Genomic DNA, 20,589 nt, shown 5'->3' on the forward strand with positions numbered 1-20,589 from the left:
AGGGAAGGGTGGGCTGGAGGGGAAGGGTGGGCTGGAGGAAAATGGTGGGCAGGAGGGGAGAGAGGGAACCTGTGGTCTTCCTCAGGTTGCAAGAGAAAGAGAGCAGATGGGGAAGGATCAGTTACGTCTTCATCTCACATGCGGTAAATCAGTCCTCTACATAAGCCTTTATATAAGATAAGGTGAACATAGACCAGCTTCCTGTGGAGATGTAGCTATCTGTAACTATCTGCTTAGGAACAAAAGGAAAGGCAGTTTCTTGCATGATTCAGCTTCCAACTTAATGATTTTTTTCCGTTTTGGCTGTGAGTTGGGGTCTCAAGGCTTTATTTTTCCCTGTACACTATATTGTATGTGAAAACTGTTGTTTGGGACCTAAAGTTGTTTACTTACTCCACCTGCATCCGTTAGCTCCATTTCCATTTGGAGTGGCTTCTGGAAGGCTGGAATTGAAATCCACCAGTGCCCATTTCAAGGTATTCCCAACATTGCCTGGGAAAAAGGAGCCCGGATACGCTTCCCTGTGGATGCAGGTCAGTCATCATAACGCACAGAAACAGCGTTGACCTCAGCCTGGAGCCATCGTCCTGAAAGGGGATTCTTCTCAGCTCGGGCCCGAGACTGATCCCTGAGAAGCGGCCGCTCCATCCCTGAACCCTTCCTGCTTATGTCTCCTTACTTCCTAGTGATCACGACATTCAGGCTCAGAATGCCGCAGGCCTATCCCACTGGAAGCTGCCGAGGTGCCTCCTGCCACTCAGGACGCCCGGCACAGCAGCAGGATCAAGGGACCAGCAGGGAAGAGGCTGCAGTGATTTGGGGGAACAGCCCGAAAATCACCTGGAGCCTGGTGGCAGGTGGTCCCACCTCCTCCCCAATATTAGGTCCCAGAGAAAATGACAATATGAGCAGCTCACGTCACCATTATTAGCAGAGTCTTTTTATTCTTTCCTTAATTTTTTGCCATTAAATGGAGCTCTATAGGCCCATTTTCTTTTTTCTTTTTTTTTTTTTTAGACAGAGTCTTGTTCTGTTGCCCAGGCTGGAGTGCAGTGAAGCGATATCGGCTCACTACAAGCTCGGCCTCCCGGGTTCACGCCATTCTCCTGCCTCAGCCTCCCGAGTAGCTGGGACTACAGGGCCCCATCACCATGTATGGCTAATTTTTTGTATTTTTAGTAGAGACGGTGTTTCACTGTGTTAGCCAGGATGGTCTCGATCTCCTGACCTCGTGATCCACCTGCCTCAGACTCCCAAAGTGCTGGGATTACAGGCATGAGCCACCCCGCCAGGCCTATAGGCCCATTTTATGCTTTTAATGCCACCAATACATGAAATTCCAGAGCTGCTTCTGTGAAACATACTTTCATTTTCATTATTTTATTATTCATTACATTAATTCTAGTATTTTATTCTCTTTGTTTTTTTAAGAAGAACTTCAGCGAGAGAGGGGCTATCCCTGCTGCCTTGTGGCTGCAGAAGGAGAGAGAAGGAGCCTCTCCTAAAAAGGGTTTCATGAAAGCCCTGAGGCGAGATACTCACTTCAGAGGGTTCAGGACAAGGACACTCACTTTGTTCTGTGCGGTGTGGAGACACGGGTGAGCGTTCCTCAGTGACACCAACTGGTTCCCTCTTGTCCTCAGCTGCCAGTGCCCTGGGACGTGTCATTTGGACAAAACCATTTTCCATGTCCTGCCATCCATTCCACGGAGGCAGGAGAAAAGGGTCTGGAGGCAGGAACATAAGGCCGATTCACCTTGACTTCCGAGAACGAAATCAAATGGAAACTCTTGCGGTATGACAAGAAATATCCTCTCCATTTACACAGGGCTTACACCGAGTACATGACTTTGTAATTTTACTTCATCCTCTTCATTTACGTAGGGTACACACCAAGTAACCAATGGAAACCTCGAGAGGGGATTTAAGCCCTAGAAACTTCAGTAACGGGCCCCCTGTGCTCAGGCGCTCTCACCCTGTGGAGCGTGCTTTCATTTTCCGTAAATGTCTGCTTTGCTGCTTCATTCTTTCCTTGCTCCATTTTTGCATTGCGTCCAATTCTTGGTTCAAGGCACCAACAACCTGGACACTTTCAACCAGTAACATTATCTTAATATCTTGTTTTAAAACTGAATTCTGTTTTTCATCTGTTCACCTAGTTTTTAGAAAATAACAATGAAATACCAATTGGAGCTTACCACAGCTTAATAGGAGGGTCACTATGAGCTATACAACAGGTTTGATGTTTAAAAGTTTGCAACAATTTTTATTGCTCTTTCATTTACAAACTACAGTAAACATTTAGTTTTTTATGTTTAATTATGAAATATATGACACCTAAGAGTCTATAAAATTTGGCTGGGCATGGTGGCTCATGTCTGTAAGCCCAGCACTTTCGGAGGCTGAGGCGGGTGGATCATTTGAGGTCAGGTGTTTAAGACCAGCCTGGCCAATGTGGTGAAACCCGTCTCTACTAAAAAAATACAAAAAGTTAGCTGAGCATCATGGCAGGCACCTGTGATCCCAGCTACTCGGGAGGCTGAGGTGGGAGAGTTGTTTGAACCCAGGAGATAGAAGTTGCAGCGAGCCGAGATCGTGCCATTACACTCTAGCCTGGGCTACATGAGCAAAACTCCGCCTCAAAAGCAAACAAACAAACAAACAAAACTGAATGCATAATCTGATAGATTAATAATTGCGCTGTTGTCATCATGCATTAGCATCGAGTGTCTTGAAAGGCTACAATGCGCCCTTCTTTCATCACCTGGGTCTCCCTTCTTCACCCAGACATAGGACTAATGTGTTAATGTTTGTCTTGCTTTTCATAAGTTATATCATTTCTCTGTATATTATTCAGCCATGTCATATGTTATAGTTTGTGAACTGTATGTGGAATAGCAGTGTATTTTTCAGTAATTTCCTTTGTTCACTGTAATTTTTCATTGCTGATGCTTCTAACGGCAGTTCATTTTCACAGCTGTATCATATTCCACAATGTGACTATGCCAGCTTTTTTCCTTGATAGAGATGTATTTGGGTGGCTTTCAAGTGTTTTCTATGTCTACAATCACTGCCTAAATATTCTTGCCCCGTATGTGTCTCTTGGAGAAGGCAGTGCAAAGGCATTTCTGGGGCAGACATGCCTGAGAAGGCAAGTGTGAGGCCACAGAGGGGCGTGTCTAGCTTTTTATGAAATACAGTCTCTTAACGGGAGCAACAGCAGTGGATACTTTGCCAGCAGTTGATCTTTTCCACATTTTGGATTTTTGTGACTCTGCTCAATTTGTTTCTTGAATTATTGGATGTATCCACAGTACTTTGTTTACTTATGTTTTGTAACTTTTTGCACGGGGACTTATCTTTCTTGGAATTTTAAGTGGGGAGATATTTTGAGGACAGGGTTGCATTGTTTCAGCAAAGATGTTCACTCACATGGGGTAGAGGTGAAGTTAGCAGCCGCCTGGTGCCACGTCGATTTGACCCATGCTCTCGAGGTCTTCCAGCATGAACTCCTGGAGGACTGTTTCTCATCGGTTCTCAGGGTCAGTGGTTTTCCCTCCACCCAGCACCAATGCAGGGACAGCTGCTCTCCTTGCTGCTCCTGCTCTGAGGTGGGCTTTTATTTTAAGTCTAAGATGTCAGATTTCTGACCTCATTTTGGAGAGACATCCGGTTTTGTTTCTGATGCCCCATCCTCTGTGCAACTGTCTAAACAGAAAAATAAATTCCACTTTGGTTCCCGCCAATTCCTTATCGACTGCTGTGGATTCCATCCTTCAATGCCAGCCCAGTAATGCACTTACAAAGATGCATTTTTGTAGGTTTTACCCAACATCTCAGTTGTTTTCGTTGGGAAAGCTATTTAGTGTCCCTTATGTTGAAAGTTGGAAGCGCCTGGCAGCACTATAGGTGAGAGAGCTGCTCTTCCCCCTTTTCATCATCTTCACGCTGGGTCCAGGCCTTCTTCACTCTGTGATTAAGATGCCACAATGGGCCGGGCATGGTGGCTCATGCCTGTAATCTTAGCACTTTAGGAGGCCAAGGTGGGTGAATCACCCGAGGCCAGGGGTTCAAGACCAACCTTGCCAACATGGTGAAACTCCGTCTCTACTAAGAGTACCAAAAATTAGCCCGGCATGGTGGTGGGTGCCTGTAATCCCAGCTACTCTGGAAGCTGAGGCAGGAGAATCGCTTGAACCAAGGAGGTGGAGGTTGCAGTGAGCTGAGATCACGCCATTGCACTCCAGCCTGGGCAACAGAGTGAGACTCCATCTCAAAATAAATAAATAAATAAACAAAAAAATAAATAGCTGCTATGGCCTCTGAGCTGCTTGCTCTGCCTCTGGCATCCATTCTCATGCCCCACATTAGCAGAGATGCACTCACACCCAGTGGGAAGGCAGGGCGACTGAAGGACTGTTATTATTAACAAGAAAGATAAAATAATTCTGAGGATAATGTATAATTCTGTTTCCTAGAAATATAAAAATGCTCTGATAAATTATTAGAATTAACAAAATTCAGTTTAGCACTCATGTTCCAAATGATCACCAACTTTAATATGCCAACAGTAGCAAGACTAAATAATAAGAGGGAGTGAGGGGGTTCACTCACAAGGGCCAGGCCTCTGCAGAGAGGGCAAGAAGGTCGACTCACTCTGCAGCTTCCTGGCCCATCATCGTTTTCCATGGTGAGAGGCTTATGGGGCCTGGCCCTCCCTCTCCTGCCTGGGGACTCCAGCTTATTCTCAGGGCTGGGCAAGGAATAAGCCCCATTTAGCTCATTTCCTCACTTGACCTTCTTCTGGACTGAAACGCATTTGCTTTCCGAGTGCTCATCAGGGAGCCGCACATAGAAGCCCTTGTTTTCTCCCCACTGCTGACTGATTCTGGGTTCGAAGATGCCCCCATTCCCCTGACTCCTTGGACACTGCATCTTTGGCTTTCACTCCAAGATTTTGACCTCAGTTAAGGGTTCAGAAACTCTCTTTTTAAACTTTATTCTCAGATTGGTTTTCTAAAAGTCAGGCCAAAAAAAAAAAAAAAAAAGACACATAAAGTGGGTGAGTCAAGTGTGAGTGTAAAGTTCCGCGGATGAAGCCGAGCATACACGAACCTCTGTGAGGGTGGCGTCTGTGCTCAGGAGTCATGTTCATCCCAGAGCTTCCCAGGACACAGACCTAAACAAAAGAAAAAAAAGGAGGATAACAGAAGTAAATGCTAAGATTCTCCATAAAATCCCATTTTTTTGGTGAATGGGTTTTCCTCTTAATTTCTAGGCATTTGGCATCATGGAAATAGAACAGCAGCATCTTCTACCTGCATGGCCGAGCTTTTTCAGGTGGGCAGAATAAACCAGGACAGTATACAGATCAGAGGGCAGGTTGGCAGGTGTGGATGGCCACAGAGGATGTGGGATGATCCTAAGGGGCCTTTCTACCATGATGTGTATGGGGTGCAGGGAGGGGACAGAGAAGCAGGCAGGGAGACAGGGGGCGGGGGAGAGTGGGAGAGAGAGAGAGAGAGAGAGAGAGAAAGGGGGAGATAGAGAGGGAGAAAGGGAGGGAGGGAGAGACAGAGAGAGGGAGAGAGAGAGAAAGGGATGGATAGAGGGATGGAGGGAAGGACATAGAGAGGGAAAAAGAGAGAGGGAGAGAGAGAGGGAGAGAGGACCAATTCACCACTTTTGTCCAAAAAACCAGGACAAAGGTCTGGAGCCCGAGCGTACCTTCTCTAAAGGGTTTTGGAGCATATTGTTTTTAATTCCCTTATTCCTACAGCTCTTCTAGAATATGACCATCTTCTGACTGTTCTATTCTTTTCTTTCTTTTTTTCTTTTAGTAAATACACTCCTATAATTTGAGCTTGTTGTCCTATCTTGTAAGCTATATCCTGGCAACATTCCAGGAATGAGTCTAATTTTATTGTTTTATTTATTTATTTAAACATTTTGCTTTTTCTTTAAGAAAGATTCAAGAAGTGGAATTTCTTGCCCATGGATGCAATTGTGAGGACATTTGTGAAGCTCTTGTCCAATGCCAGTCCAGAAGGCTGGTCCCGAGAAGGCTCCTTGAGAAAGAGGGGGTCTGCTGCACAGCTCCCGGTAGGCACCTGTGCCATTGATCTGGGTTGGCAGGATGCCAAGCTCCACAGGTGGCCTCACAGCCTGGGACCTGGGTGTCCTAGAACAGCCCTGAGGTCCTACTTTGCCCCTCCTGCCACTGTTTCTTCTTCCCTGATGTCATTCTGCTTCTAGGAGGACTTCCTTTTGGTTCCTGTGACCTGGCCTTCGGTTTGATTCGTTACTGAGCAGTCTTAGTTCATTCAGGCTGCTATGACAAAGTGCCATAGACTGGGAGGTTTATTTTATTTATTATTTATTTATTTATTTATTTATTTATTTATTTATTTATTTTGAAATGGAGCCTTGCTCTGTTGCCCAGGCAGGAGAGCAGTGCTGTGATCTCAGTTCACTGCAAGTTCCAACTCCCGAGTTCAAGTGATTTTCCTGCCTCAGCCTCCCGAGGAGCTGGGACTACAGGTGCCCACAACCATACCTGGCATTTTCTCTCTTTTTTTGTATTTTTAGTAGACATTTCGGGGCGATGGGGCTCCCAGGGGCCAGGGGGGCGGTCCGGGGGTGGCGGCCGGGAGCCCGATCGCGGGGGGTGCCTGCACCCCCGGCGATGGGGCTCCCAGAAGCCAGGGGGGCGGGCCGGGGGTGGCGGCCAGCAGCCCGATGGCGAGGGTTGCCTGCACCCCCGGCGCTGGGGCTCCCAGAAGCCAAGGGGGCGGGCCGGGGGTGGCGGCCGGCAACCCGATCGCGGGGGGTGCCTGCACGCCCGGCGATGGGGCTCCCAGAAGCCAGGGGGGCGGGCCGGGGGTGGCGGCTGGGAGCCCGATCGGGGGGCGTGCCTGACCACCCGGCGATGGGGCTCCCAGAAGCCAGGGGGGCGGGCCGGGGGTGGCGGCTGGGAGCCCGATCGCGGGGGGTGCCTGACCCCCCGGCGATGGGGCTCCCAGAAGCCAGGGGGGCGGGCCGGGGGTGGCGGCTGGTTGCCCGATCGCAGGGGGTGCCTGACCCCCCCGCGATGGGGCTCCCAGAAGCCAGGGGGGCCGTCCGGGGGTGGCTCCTGGCAACCTGATCTGGATATTTGGAAGAGTATCACAAGGGGTTGTCCAGTGTCTGTGATACTGAGATTAATATCTGTCTCTCGGCTTTGGAATATTGAGAAGGATGAAACAGGGTGAATGTCCACCCTGTGCCACATTGCGAGTAATATCAGCCTGTCCCCTCCATGGATATTAGGAACAATATCCCAGACTGGGTGTACGCCTCCTGCTGTACAGAGTGCAATATCATCCTCTCCCTCCCAGGATAGTAATTACAATATCACTGGGCGGGAGCACACAGCCTGTGAATTATTATCATCCTCTCCAACTCCGTATACTAGGAACTATATCTCAGAAAAACTGTCCCCTCAGTGCCATATTCGGACTAATAGCAAAGTCTTCTTCCGGGAATATTAGGAGCAATATTACCGCGTAGCTATCCATCCATTGCTATAATTGGAGTCATGTGATACTCTACCCCCGTTCATATTAGGATCAGTGTCACGTGGTGAGTGTACACCTGCTGCCATATTAAAACTAAAGTCCTGCTTTCCGACCCTGGTTATTAAGAACAGCATCACAAGTAGGTTTACACTTCCTGTGGAATGAGGAATAATAATATGATTATTAATCATCAATGATCGATTTTAAGAATTATCAATGATACTAAAAATTCATAAGATACCATTATTAATTATGGATAATGATTTTCAATACATGATTATGCCTGCTTTCAATTAATTATTAATATTAATGTCATCAAATAATATTATTAGTTCCTAATACTAATCATTATTGTATTCCCAGCATCACTGGGTATTGATTTAAGTCACATTAATTGCTAATATCATAATATTATTATTAATAGTGATATTACTAATAATTATGATTACAAATGGTTAACCTTTTAAACCTGTATTCATTATTACTCTCTTTATTGTGATCATTAATATCAATAATTATAATTAATATTAATATAATTATTAATATTAATGATTAATAGACTTGCTCCTGATGTAAACCCGGGAGAGGACGATGTTAATTTCTATATCACAACGGTGTACACCCGCAGTGACAGAGTTTCCAAGTTCTGCTTGGGAGAGGAGGATAGGACAATCAGTTTCACTGGAAGTAGAAACAACGGTGGGATACTGTTCTGAATATTCAGGGAGGAAGAGGCTGATGTGACTCCTAATACAGAGGGGGTTACTCCCTCTGAGGGTGTGCACACTGGTGGTGTACAATCGTCTGAGAAGGAGTTGAAAATTTTCCGATGGGGAGATGATATTCCTCAGAATATGAGAAAGAGGCAGGGGGTCCACAAGGCTCCCAGAAGCCAGGGGGGCGGGCCGGGGGTGGCGGCTGGGAGCCCGATCGCGGGGGGTGCCTGCACCCCCGGCGATGGGGCTCCCAGAAGCCAGGGGGGGCGGGCCGGGGGTGGCGGCTGGGAGCCCGATCGCGGGGGGTGCCTGCACCCCCGGCGATGGGGCTCCCAGAAGCCAGCGGGGGCGGGCCGGGGGTGGCGGCTGGGAGCCCGATCGCGGGGGGTGCCTGCACCCCCGGCGATGGGGCTCCCAGAAGCCAGCGGGGGCGGGCCGGGGGTGGCGGCTGGGAGCCCGATCGCGGGGGGTGCCTGCACCCCCGGCGATGGGGCTCCCAGAAGCCAGCGGGGGCGGGCCGGGGGTGGCGGCTGGGAGCCCGATCGCGGGGGGTGCCTGCACCCCCGGCGATGGGGCTCCCAGAAGCCAGCGGGGGCGGGCCGGGGGTGGCGGCTGGGAGCCCGATCGCGGGGGGTGCCTGCACCCCCGGCGATGGGGCTCCCAGAAGCCAGCGGGGGCGGGCCGGGGGTGGCGGCTGGGAGCCCGATCGCGGGGGGTGCCTGCACCCCCGGCGATGGGGCTCCCAGAAGCCAGCGGGGGCGGGCCGGGGGTGGCGGCTGGGAGCCCGATCGCGGGGGGTGCCTGCACCCCCGGCGATGGGGCTCCCAGAAGCCAGCGGGGGCGGGCCGGGGGTGGCGGCTGGGAGCCCGATCGCGGGGGGTGCCTGCACCCCCGGCGATGGGGCTCCCAGAAGCCAGCGGGGGCGGGCCGGGGGGTGGCGGCTGGGAGCCCGATCGCGGGGGGTGCCTGCACCCCCGGCGATGGGGCTCCCAGAAGCCAGCGGGGGCGGGCCGGGGGTGGCGGCTGGGAGCCCGATCGCGGGGGGTGCCTGCACCCCCGGCGATGGGGCTCCCAGAAGCCAGCGGGGGCGGGCCGGGGGTGGCGGCTGGGAGCCCGATCGCGGGGGGTGCCTGCACCCCCGGCGATGGGGCTCCCAGAAGCCAGCGGGGGCGGGCCGGGGGTGGCGGCTGGGAGCCCGATCGCGGGGGGTGCCTGCACCCCCGGCGATGGGGCTCCCAGAAGCCAGCGGGGGCGGGCCGGGGGTGGCGGCTGGGAGCCCGATCGCGGGGGGTGCCTGCACCCCCGGCGATGGGGCTCCCAGAAGCCAGCGGGGGCGGGCCGGGGGTGGCGGCTGGGAGCCCGATCGCGGGGGGTGCCTGCACCCCCGGCGATGGGGCTCCCAGAAGCCAGCGGGGGCGGGCCGGGGGTGGCGGCTGGGAGCCCGATCGCGGGGGGTGCCTGCACCCCCGGCGATGGGGCTCCCAGAAGCCAGCGGGGGCGGGCCGGGGGTGGCGGCTGGGAGCCCGATCGCGGGGGGTGCCTGCACCCCCGGCGATGGGGCTCCCAGAAGCCAGCGGGGGCGGGCCGGGGGTGGCGGCTGGGAGCCCGATCGCGGGGGGTGCCTGCACCCCCGGCGATGGGGCTCCCAGAAGCCAGCGGGGGCGGGCCGGGGGTGGCGGCTGGGAGCCCGATCGCGGGGGGTGCCTGCACCCCCGGCGATGGGGCTCCCAGAAGCCAGCGGGGGCGGGCCGGGGGTGGCGGCTGGGAGCCCGATCGCGGGGGGTGCCTGCACCCCCGGCGATGGGGCTCCCAGAAGCCAGCGGGGGCGGGCCGGGGGTGGCGGCTGGGAGCCCGATCGCGGGGGGTGCCTGCACCCCCGGCGATGGGGCTCCCAGAAGCCAGCGGGGGCGGGCCGGGGGTGGCGGCTGGGAGCCCGATCGCGGGGGGTGCCTGCACCCCCGGCGATGGGGCTCCCAGAAGCCAGCGGGGGCGGGCCGGGGGTGGCGGCTGGGAGCCCGATCGCGGGGGGTGCCTGCACCCCCGGCGATGGGGCTCCCAGAAGCCAGCGGGGGCGGGCCGGGGGTGGCGGCTGGGAGCCCGATCGCGGGGGGTGCCTGCACCCCCGGCGATGGGGCTCCCAGAAGCCAGCGGGGGCGGGCCGGGGGTGGCGGCTGGGAGCCCGATCGCGGGGGGTGCCTGCACCCCCGGCGATGGGGCTCCCAGAAGCCAGCGGGGGCGGGCCGGGGGTGGCGGCTGGGAGCCCGATCGCGGGGGGTGCCTGCACCCCCGGCGATGGGGCTCCCAGAAGCCAGGGGGGGCGGGCCGGGGGTGGCGGCTGGGAGCCCCATCGCGGGGGGTGCCTGACCCCCCGGCGATGGGGCTCCCAGAAGCCAGGGGGGCGGGCCGGGGGTGGCGGCTGGTTGCCCGATCGCGGGGGGTGCCTGTCCCCCCCGCGATGGGGCTCCCAGAAGCCAGGGGGGCCGTCCGGGGGTGGCTCCTGGCAACCTGATCTGGATATTTGGAAGAGTATCACAAGGGGTTGTCCAGTGTCTGTGATACTGAGATTAATATCTGTCTCTCGGCCTTGGAATATTGAGAAGGATGAAACAGGGTGAATGTCCACCCTGTGCCACATTGCGAGTAATATCAGCCTGTCCCCTCCATGGATATTAGGAACAATATCCCAGACTGGGTGTACGCCTCCTGCTGTACAGAGTGCAATATCATCCTCTCCCTCCCAGGATAGTAATTACAATATCACTGGGCGGGAGCACACAGCCTGTGAATTATTATCATCCTCTCCAACTCCGTATACTAGGAACTATATCTCAGAAAAACTGTCCCCTCAGTGCCATATTCGGACTAATAGCAAAGGCTTCTTCCGGGAATATTAGGAGCAATATTACCGCGTAGCTATCCATCCATTGCTATAATTGGAGTCATGTGATACTCTACCCCCGTTCATATTAGGATGAGTGTCACGTGGTGAGTGTACACCTGCTGCAATATTAAAACTAAAGTCCTGCTTTCCGACCCTGGTTATTAAGAACAGCATCACAAGTAGGTTTACACTTCCTGTGGAATGAGGAATAATAATATGATTATTAATCATCAATGATCGATTTTAATAATTATCAATGATACTAAAAATTCATAAGATACCATTATTAATTATGGATAATGATTTTCAATACATGATTATGCCTGCTTTCAATTAATTATTAATATTAATGTCATCAAATAATATTATTAGTTCCTAATACTAATCATTATTGTATTCCCAGCATCACTGGGTATTGATTTAAGTCACATTAATTGCTAATATCATAATATTATTATTAATAGTGATATTACTAATAATTATGATTACAAATGGTTAACCTTTTAAACCAGTATTCATTTTTACTCTCTTTATTGTGATCATTAATATCAATAATTATAATTAATATTAATATAATTATTAATATTAATGATTAATAGACTTGCTCCTGATGTAAACCCGGGAGAGGGCGATGTTAATTTCTATATCACAACGGTGTACACCCGCCGTGACAGAGTTTCCAAGTTCTGCTTGGGAGAGGAGGATATGACAATCAGTTTCACTGGAAGTAGAAACAACGGTGGGATACTGTTCTGAATATTCAGGGAGGAAGAGGCTGATGTGACTCCTAATACAGAGGGGGTTACTCCCTCTGAGGGTGTGCAGACTGGGGGTGTACAATCGTCTGAGAAGGAGTTGAAAATTTTCCGATGGGGAGATGATATTCCTCAGAATATGAGAAAGAGGCAGGGGGTCCACAAGGCTCCCAGAAGCCAGGGGGGCGGGCCGGGGGTGGCGGCTGGGAGCCCGATCGCGGGGGGTGCCTGCACCCCCGGCGATGGGGCTCCCAGAAGCCAGGGGGGCGGGCCGGGGGTGGCGGCTGGGAGCCCGATCGCGGGGGGTGCCTGCACCCCCGGCGATGGGGCTCCCAGAAGCCAGGGGGGCGGGCCGGGGGTGGCGGCTGGGAGCCCGATCGCGGGGGGTGCCTGCACCCCCGGCGATGGGGCTCCCAGAAGCCAGGGGGGCGGGCCGGGGGTGGCGGCTGGGAGCCCGATCGGGGGGCGTGCCTGACCCCCCGGCGATGGGGCTCCCAGAAGCCAGGGGGGCGGGCCGGGGGGTGGCGGCTGGGAGCCCGATCGGGGGGCGTGCCTGCACCCCCGGCGATGGGGCTCCCAGAAGCCAGGGGGGCGGGCCGGGGGGTGGCGGCTGGGAGCCCGATCGCGGGGGGTGCCTGACCCCCCGGCGATGGGGCTCCCAGAAGCCAGGGGGGCGGGCCGGGGGTGGCGGCTGGGAGCCCGATCGGGGGGCGTGCCTGACCCCCCGGCGATGGGGCTCCCAGAAGCCAGGGGGGCGGGCCGGGGGTGGCGGCTGGTTGCCCGATCGCGGGGGGTGCCTGTCCCCCCCGCGATGGGGCTCCCAGAAGCCAGGGGGGCCGTCCGGGGGTGGCTCCTGGCAACCTGATCTGGATATTTGGAAGAGTATCACAAGGGGTTGTCCAGTGTCTGTGATACTGAGATTAATATCTGTCTCTCGGCCTTGGAATATTGAGAAGGATGAAACAGGGTGAATGTCCACCCTGTGCCACATTGCGAGTAATATCAGCCTGTCCCCTCCATGGATATTAGGAACAATATCCCAGACTGGGTGTACGCCTCCTGCTGTACAGAGTGCAATATCATCCTCTCCCTCCCAGGATAGTAATTACAATATCACTGGGCGGGAGCACACAGCCTGTGAATTATTATCATCCTCTCCAACTCCGTATACTAGGAACTATATCTCAGAAAAACTGTCCCCTCAGTGCCATATTCGGACTAATAGCAAAGGCTTCTTCCGGGAATATTAGGAGCAATATTACCGCGTAGCTATCCATCCATTGCTATAATTGGAGTCATGTGATACTCTACCCCCGTTCATATTAGGATGAGTGTCACGTGGTGAGTGTACACCTGCTGCAATATTAAAACTAAAGTCCTGCTTTCCGACCCTGGTTATTAAGAACAGCATCACAAGTAGGTTTACACTTCCTGTGGAATGAGGAATAATAATATGATTATTAATCATCAATGATCGATTTTAATAATTATCAATGATACTAAAAATTCATAAGATACCATTATTAATTATGGATAATGATTTTCAATACATGATTATGCCTGCTTTCAATTAATTATTAATATTAATGTCATCAAATAATATTATTAGTTCCTAATACTAATCATTATTGTATTCCCAGCATCACTGGGTATTGATTTAAGTCACATTAATTGCTAATATCATAATATTATTATTAATAGTGATATTACTAATAATTATGATTACAAATGGTTAACCTTTTAAACCAGTATTCATTTTTACTCTCTTTATTGTGATCATTAATATCAATAATTATAATTAATATTAATATAATTATTAATATTAATGATTAATAGACTTGCTCCTGATGTAAACCCGGGAGAGGGCGATGTTAATTTCTATATCACAACGGTGTACACCCGCCGTGACAGAGTTTCCAAGTTCTGCTTGGGAGAGGAGGATAGGACAATCAGTTTCACTGGAAGTAGAAACAACGGTGGGATACTGTTCTGAATATTCAGGGAGGAAGAGGCTGATGTGACTCCTAATACAGAGGGGGTTACTCCCTCTGAGGGTGTGCACACTGGGGGTGTACAATCGTCTGAGAAGGAGTTGAAAATTTTCCGATGGGGAGATGATATTCCTCAGAATATGAGAAAGAGGCAGGGGGTCCACAAGGCTCCCAGAAGCCAGGGGGGCGGACCGGGGGTGGCGGCTGGGAGCCCGATCGCGGGGGGTGCCTGCACCCCCGGCGATGGGGCTCCCAGAAGCCAGGGGGGCGGGCCGGGGGTGGCGGCTGGGAGCCCGATCGCGGGGGGTGCCTGCACCCCCGGCGATGGGGCTCCCAGAAGCCAGGGGGGCGGGCCGGGGGTGGCGGCTGGGAGCCCGATCGCGGGGGGTGCCTGCACCCCCGGCGATGGGGCTCCCAGAAGCCAGGGGGGCGGGCCGGGGGTGGCGGCTGGGAGCCCGATCGCGGGGGGTGCCTGCACCCCCGGCGATGGGGCTCCCAGAAGCCAGGGGGGCGGGCCGGGGGTGGCGGCTGGGAGCCCGATCGCGGGGGGTGCCTGCACCCCCGGCGATGGGGCTCCCAGAAGCCAGGGGGGCGGGCCGGGGGTGGCGGCTGGGAGCCCGATCGCGGGGGGTGCCTGCACCCCCGGCGATGGGGCTCCCAGAAGCCAGGGGGGCGGGCCGGGGGTGGCGGCTGGGAGCCCGATCGCGGGGGGTGCCTGCACCCCCGGCGATGGGGCTCCCAGAAGCCAGGGGGGCGGGCCGGGGGTGGCGGCTGGGAGCCCGATCGCGGGGGGTGCCTGCACCCCCGGCGGTGGGGCTCCCAGAAGCCAGGGGGGCGGGCCGGGGGTGGCGGCTGGGAGCCCGATCGCGGGGGGTGCCTGCACCCCCGGCGGTGGGGCTCCCAGAAGCCAGGGGGGCGGGCCGGGGGTGGCGGCTGGGAGCCCGATCGCGGGGGGTGCCTGCACCCCCGGCGGTGGGGCTCCCAGAAGCCAGGGGGGCGGGCCGGGGGTGGCGGCTGGGAGCCCGATCGCGGGGGGTGCCTGCACCCCCGGCGGTGGGGCTCCCAGAAGCCAGGGGGGCGGGCCGGGGGTGGCGGCTGGGAGCCCGATCGCGGGGGGTGCCTGCACCCCCGGCGGTGGGGCTCCCAGAAGCCAGGGGGGCGGGCCGGGGGTGGCGGCTGGGAGCCCGATCGCGGGGGGTGCCTGCACCCCCGGCGATGGGGCTCCCAGAAGCCAGGGGGGCGGGCCGGGGGTGGCGGCTGGGAGCCCGATCGCGGGGGGTGCCTGCACCCCCGGCGATGGGGCTCCCAGAAGCCAGGGGGGCGGGCCGGGGGTGGCGGCTGGGAGCCCGATCGCGGGGGGTGCCTGCACCCCCGGCGATGGGGCTCCCAGAAGCCAGGGGGGCGGGCCGGGGGTGGCGGCTGGGAGCCCGATCGCGGGGGGTGCCTGCACCCCCGGCGATGGGGCTCCCAGAAGCCAGGGGGGCGGGCCGGGGGTGGCGGCTGGGAGCCCGATCGCGGGGGGTGCCTGCACCCCCGGCGATGGGGCTCCCAGAAGCCAGGGGGGCGGGCCGGGGGTGGCGGCTGGGAGCCCGATCGGGGGGCGTGCCTGACCCCCCGGCGATGGGGCTCCCTGAAGCCAGGGGGGCGGGCCGGGTGTGGCGGCTGGTTGCCCGATCGCGGGGGGTGCCTGTCCCCCCCGCGATGGGGCTCCCAGAAGCCAGGGGGGCCGTCCGGGGGTGGCTCCTGGCAACCTGATCTGGATATTTGGAAGAGTATTTGTCCAGTGTCTGTGATACTGAGATTAATATCTGTCTCTCGGCCTTGGAATATTGAGAAGAATGAAGCAGGGTGAATGTCCACCCTGTGCCACATTGCGAGTAATATCAGCCTGTCCCCTCCATGGATATTAGGAACAATATCCCCGACTGGGTGTACGCCTCCTGCTGTACAGAGTGCAATATCATCCTCTCCCTCCCAGGATAGTAATTACAATATCACTGGGCGGGAGCACACAGCCTGTGAATTATTATCATCCTCTCCAACTCCGTATACTAGGAACTATATCTCAGAAAAACTGTCCCCTCAGTGCCATATTCGGACTAATAGCAAAGTCTTCCTCCGGGAATATTAGGAGCAATATTACCGCGTAGCTATCCATCCATTGCTATAATTGGAGTCATGTGATACTCTACCCCCGTTCATATTAGGATGAGTGTCACGTGGTGAGTGTACACCTGCTGCAATATTAAAACTAAAGTCCTGCTTTCCGACCCTGGTTATTAAGAACAGCATCACAAGTAGGTTTACACTTCCTGTGGAATGAGGAATAATAATATGATTATTAATCATCAATGATCGATTTTAATAATTATCAATGATACTAAAAATTCATAAGATACCATTATTAATTATGGATAATGATTTTCAATACATGATTATGCCTGCTTTCAATTAATTATTAATATTAATGTCATCAAATAATATTATTAGTTCCTAATACTAATCATTATTGTATTCCCAGCATCACTGGGTATTGATTTAAGTCACATTAATTGCTAATATCATAATATTATTATTAATAGTGATATTACTAATAATTATGATTACAAATGGTTAACCTTTTAAACCAGTATTCATTTTTACTCTCTTTATTGTGATCATTAATATCAATAATTATAATTAATATTAATATAATTATTAATATTAATGATTAATAGACTTGCTCCTGATGTAAACCCGGGAGAGGGCGATGTTAATTTCTATATCACAACGGTGTACACCCGCCGTGACAGAGTTTCCAAGTTCTGCTTGGGAGAGGAGGATATGACAATCAGTTTCACTGGAAGTAGAAACAACGGTGGGATACTGTTCTGAATATTCAGGGAGGAAGAGGCTGATGTGACTCCTAATACAGAGGGGGTTACTCCCTCTGAGGGTGTGCACACTGGGGGTGTACAATCGTCTGAGAAGGAGTTGAAAATTTTCCGATGGGGAGATGATATTCCTCAGAATATGAGAAAGAGGCAGGGGGTCCACAAGGCTCCCAGAAGCCAGGGGGGCGGGCCGGGGGTGGCGGCTGGGAGCCCGATCGCGGGGGGTGCCTGCACCCCCGGCGATGGGGCTCCCAGAAGCCAGGGGGGCGGGCCGGGGGTGGCGGCTGGGAGCCCGATCGCGGGGGGTGCCTGCACCCCCGGCGATGGGGCTCCCAGAAGCCAGGGGGGCGGGCCGGGGGTGGCGGCTGGGAGCCCGATCGGGGGGCGTGCCTGACCCCCCGGCGATGGGGCTCCCTGAAGCCAGGGGGGCGGGCCGGGTGTGGCGGCTGGTTGCCCGATCGCGGGGGGTGCCTGTCCCCCCCGCGATGGGGCTCCCAGAAGCCAGGGGGGCCGTCCGGGGGTGGCTCCTGGCAACCTGATCTGGATATTTGGAAGAGTATTTGTCCAGTGTCTGTGATACTGAGATTAATATCTGTCTCTCGGCCTTGGAATATTGAGAAGAATGAAACAGGGTGAATGTCCACCCTGTGCCACATTGCGAGTAATATCAGCCTGTCCCCTCCATGGATATTAGGAACAATATCCCCGACTGGGTGTACGCCTCCTGCTGTACAGAGTGCAATATCATCCTCTCCCTCCCAGGATAGTAATTACAATATCACTGGGCGGGAGCACACAGCCTGTGAATTATTATCATCCTCTCCAACTCCGTATACTAGGAACTATATCTCAGAAAAACTGTCCCCTCAGTGCCATATTCGGACTAATAGCAAAGTCTTCCTCCGGGAATATTAGGAGCAATATTACCGCGTAGCTATCCATCCATTGCTATAATTGGAGTCATGTGATACTCTACCCCCGTTCATATTAGGATGAGTGTCACGTGGTGAGTGTACACCTGCTGCAATATTAAAACTAAAGTCCTGCTTTCCGACCCTGGTTATTAAGAACAGCATCACAAGTAGGTTTACACTTCCTGTGGAATGAGGAATAATAATATGATTATTAATCATCAATGATCGATTTTAATAATTATCAATGATACTAAAAATTCATAAGATACCATTATTAATTATGGATAATGATTTTCAATACATGATTATGCCTGCTTTCAATTAATTATTAATATTAATGTCATCAAATAATATTATTAGTTCCTAATACTAATCATTATTGTATTCCCAGCATCACTGGGTATTGATTTAAGTCACATTAATTGCTAATATCATAATATTATTATTAATAGTGATATTACTAATAATTATGATTACAAATGGTTAACCTTTTAAACCAGTATTCATTTTTACTCTCTTTATTGTGATCATTAATATCAATAATTATAATTAATATTAATATAATTATTAATATTAATGATTAATAGACTTGCTCCTGATGTAAACCCGGGAGAGGGCGATGTTAATTTCTATATCACAACGGTGTACACCCGCCGTGACAGAGTTTCCAAGTTCTGCTTGGGAGAGGAGGATATGACAATCAGTTTCACTGGAAGTAGAAACAACGGTGGGATACTGTTCTGAATATTCAGGGAGGAAGAGGCTGATGTGACTCCTAATACAGAGGGGGTTACTCCCTCTGAGGGTGTGCAGACTGGGGGTGTACAATCGTCTGAGAAGGAGTTGAAAATTTTCCGATTGGGAGATGATATTCCTCAGAATATGAGAAAGAGGCAGGGGGTCCACAAGGCTCCCAGAAGCCAGGGGGGCGGGCCGGGGGTGGCGGCTGGGAGCCCGATCGCGGGGGGTGCCTGCACCCCCGGCGATGGGGCTCCCAGAAGCCAGGGGGGCGGGCCGGGGTGGCGGCTGGGAGCCCGATCGCGGGGGGTGCCTGCACCCCCGGCGATGGGGCTCCCAGAAGCCAGGGGGGCGGGCCGGGGGTGGCGGCTGGGAGCCCGATCGCGGGGGGTGCCTGCACCCCCGGCGATGGGGCTCCCAGAAGCCAGGGGGGCGGGCCGGGGGTGGCGGCTGGGAGCCCGATCGGGGGGCGTGCCTGACCCCCCGGCGATGGGGCTCCCAGAAGCCAGGGGGGCGGGCCGGGGGTGGCGGCTGGGAGCCCGATCGGGGGGCGTGCCTGCACCCCCGGCGATGGGGCTCCCAGAAGCCAGGGGGGGCGGGCCGGGGGTGGCGGCTGGGAGCCCGATCGCGGGGGGTGCCTGACCCCCCGGCGATGGGGCTCCCAGAAGCCAGGGGGGCGGGCCGGGGGGTGGCGGCTGGGAGCCCGATCGGGGGGCGTGCCTGACCCCCCGGCGATGGGGCTCCCAGAAGCCAGGGGGGCGGGCCGGGGGTGGCGGCTGGTTGCCCGATCGCGGGGGGTGCCTGTCCCCCCCGCGATGGGGCTCCCAGAAGCCAGGGGGGCCGTCCGGGGGTGGCTCCTGGCAACCTGATCTGGATATTTGGAAGAGTATCACAAGGGGTTGTCCAGTGTCTGTGATACTGAGATTAATATCTGTCTCTCGGCCTTGGAATATTGAGAAGGATGAAACAGGGTGAATGTCCACCCTGTGCCACATTGCGAGTAATATCAGCCTGTCCCCTCCATGGATATTAGGAACAATATCCCAGACTGGGTGTACGCCTCCTGCTGTACAGAGTGCAATATCATCCTCTCCCTCCCAGGATAGTAATTACAATATCACTGGGCGGGAGCACACAGCCTGTGAATTATTATCATCCTCTCCAACTCTGTATACTAGGAACTATATCTCAGAAAAACTGTCCCCTCAGTGCCATATTCGGACTAATAGCAAAGGCTTCTTCCGGGAATATTAGGAGCAATATTACCGCGTAGCTATCCATCCATTGCTATAATTGGAGTCATGTGATACTCTACCCCCGTTCATATTAGGATGAGTGTCACGTGGTGAGTGTACACCTGCTGCAATATTAAAACTAAAGTCCTGCTTTCCGACCCTGGTTATTAAGAACAGCATCACAAGTAGGTTTACACTTCCTGTGGAATGAGGAATAATAATATGATTATTAATCATCAATGATCGATTTTAATAATTATCAATGATACTAAAAATTCATAAGATACCATTATTAATTATGGATAATGATTTTCAATACATGATTATGCCTGCTTTCAATTAATTATTAATATTAATGTCATCAAATAATATTATTAGTTCCTAATACTAATCATTATTGTATTCCCAGCATCACTGGGTATTGATTTAAGTCACATTAATTGCTAATATCATAATATTATTATTAATAGTGATATTACTAATAATTATGATTACAAATGGTTAACCTTTTAAACCAGTATTCATTTTTACTCTCTTTATTGTGATCATTAATATCAATAATTATAATTAATATTAATATAATTATTAATATTAATGATTAATAGACTTGCTCCTGATGTAAACCCGGGAGAGGGCGATGTTAATTTCTATATCACAACGGTGTACACCCGCCGTGACAGAGTTTCCAAGTTCTGCTTGGGAGAGGAGGATATGACAATCAGTTTCACTGGAAGTAGAAACAACGGTGGGATACTGTTCTGAATATTCAGGGAGGAAGAGGCTGATGTGACTCCTAATACAGAGGGGGTTACTCCCTCTGAGGGTGTGCACACTGGGGGTGTACAATCGTCTGAGAAGGAGTTGAAAATTTTCCGATGGGGAGATGATATTCCTCAGAATATGAGAAAGAGGCAGGGGGTCCACAAGGCT

General features: G+C 53.4%; 1 protein-coding gene across 1 annotated transcript in view; it reads right to left on the reverse strand.

The window, feature by feature from the left end:
- Positions 1 to 4,935, reverse strand: part of LOC141408703 (uncharacterized) — a 56,760-nt gene extending 51,825 nt beyond the window's left edge. Inside the window, exon 1 of the mRNA XM_074018069.1 lies at positions 4,793 to 4,935. Within this exon, the coding sequence (XP_073874170.1) occupies positions 4,793 to 4,935 (143 nt within the window). The remainder of the gene's footprint in view (positions 1 to 4,792) is intronic.
- Between the last annotated feature and the right edge of the window lie 15,654 nt (positions 4,936 to 20,589).

This window comes from Macaca fascicularis, chromosome 15 (assembly GCF_037993035.2).
Source record: "Macaca fascicularis isolate 582-1 chromosome 15, T2T-MFA8v1.1".
In the NCBI taxonomy this organism is placed as follows: Eukaryota; Metazoa; Chordata; class Mammalia; order Primates; family Cercopithecidae; genus Macaca; species Macaca fascicularis.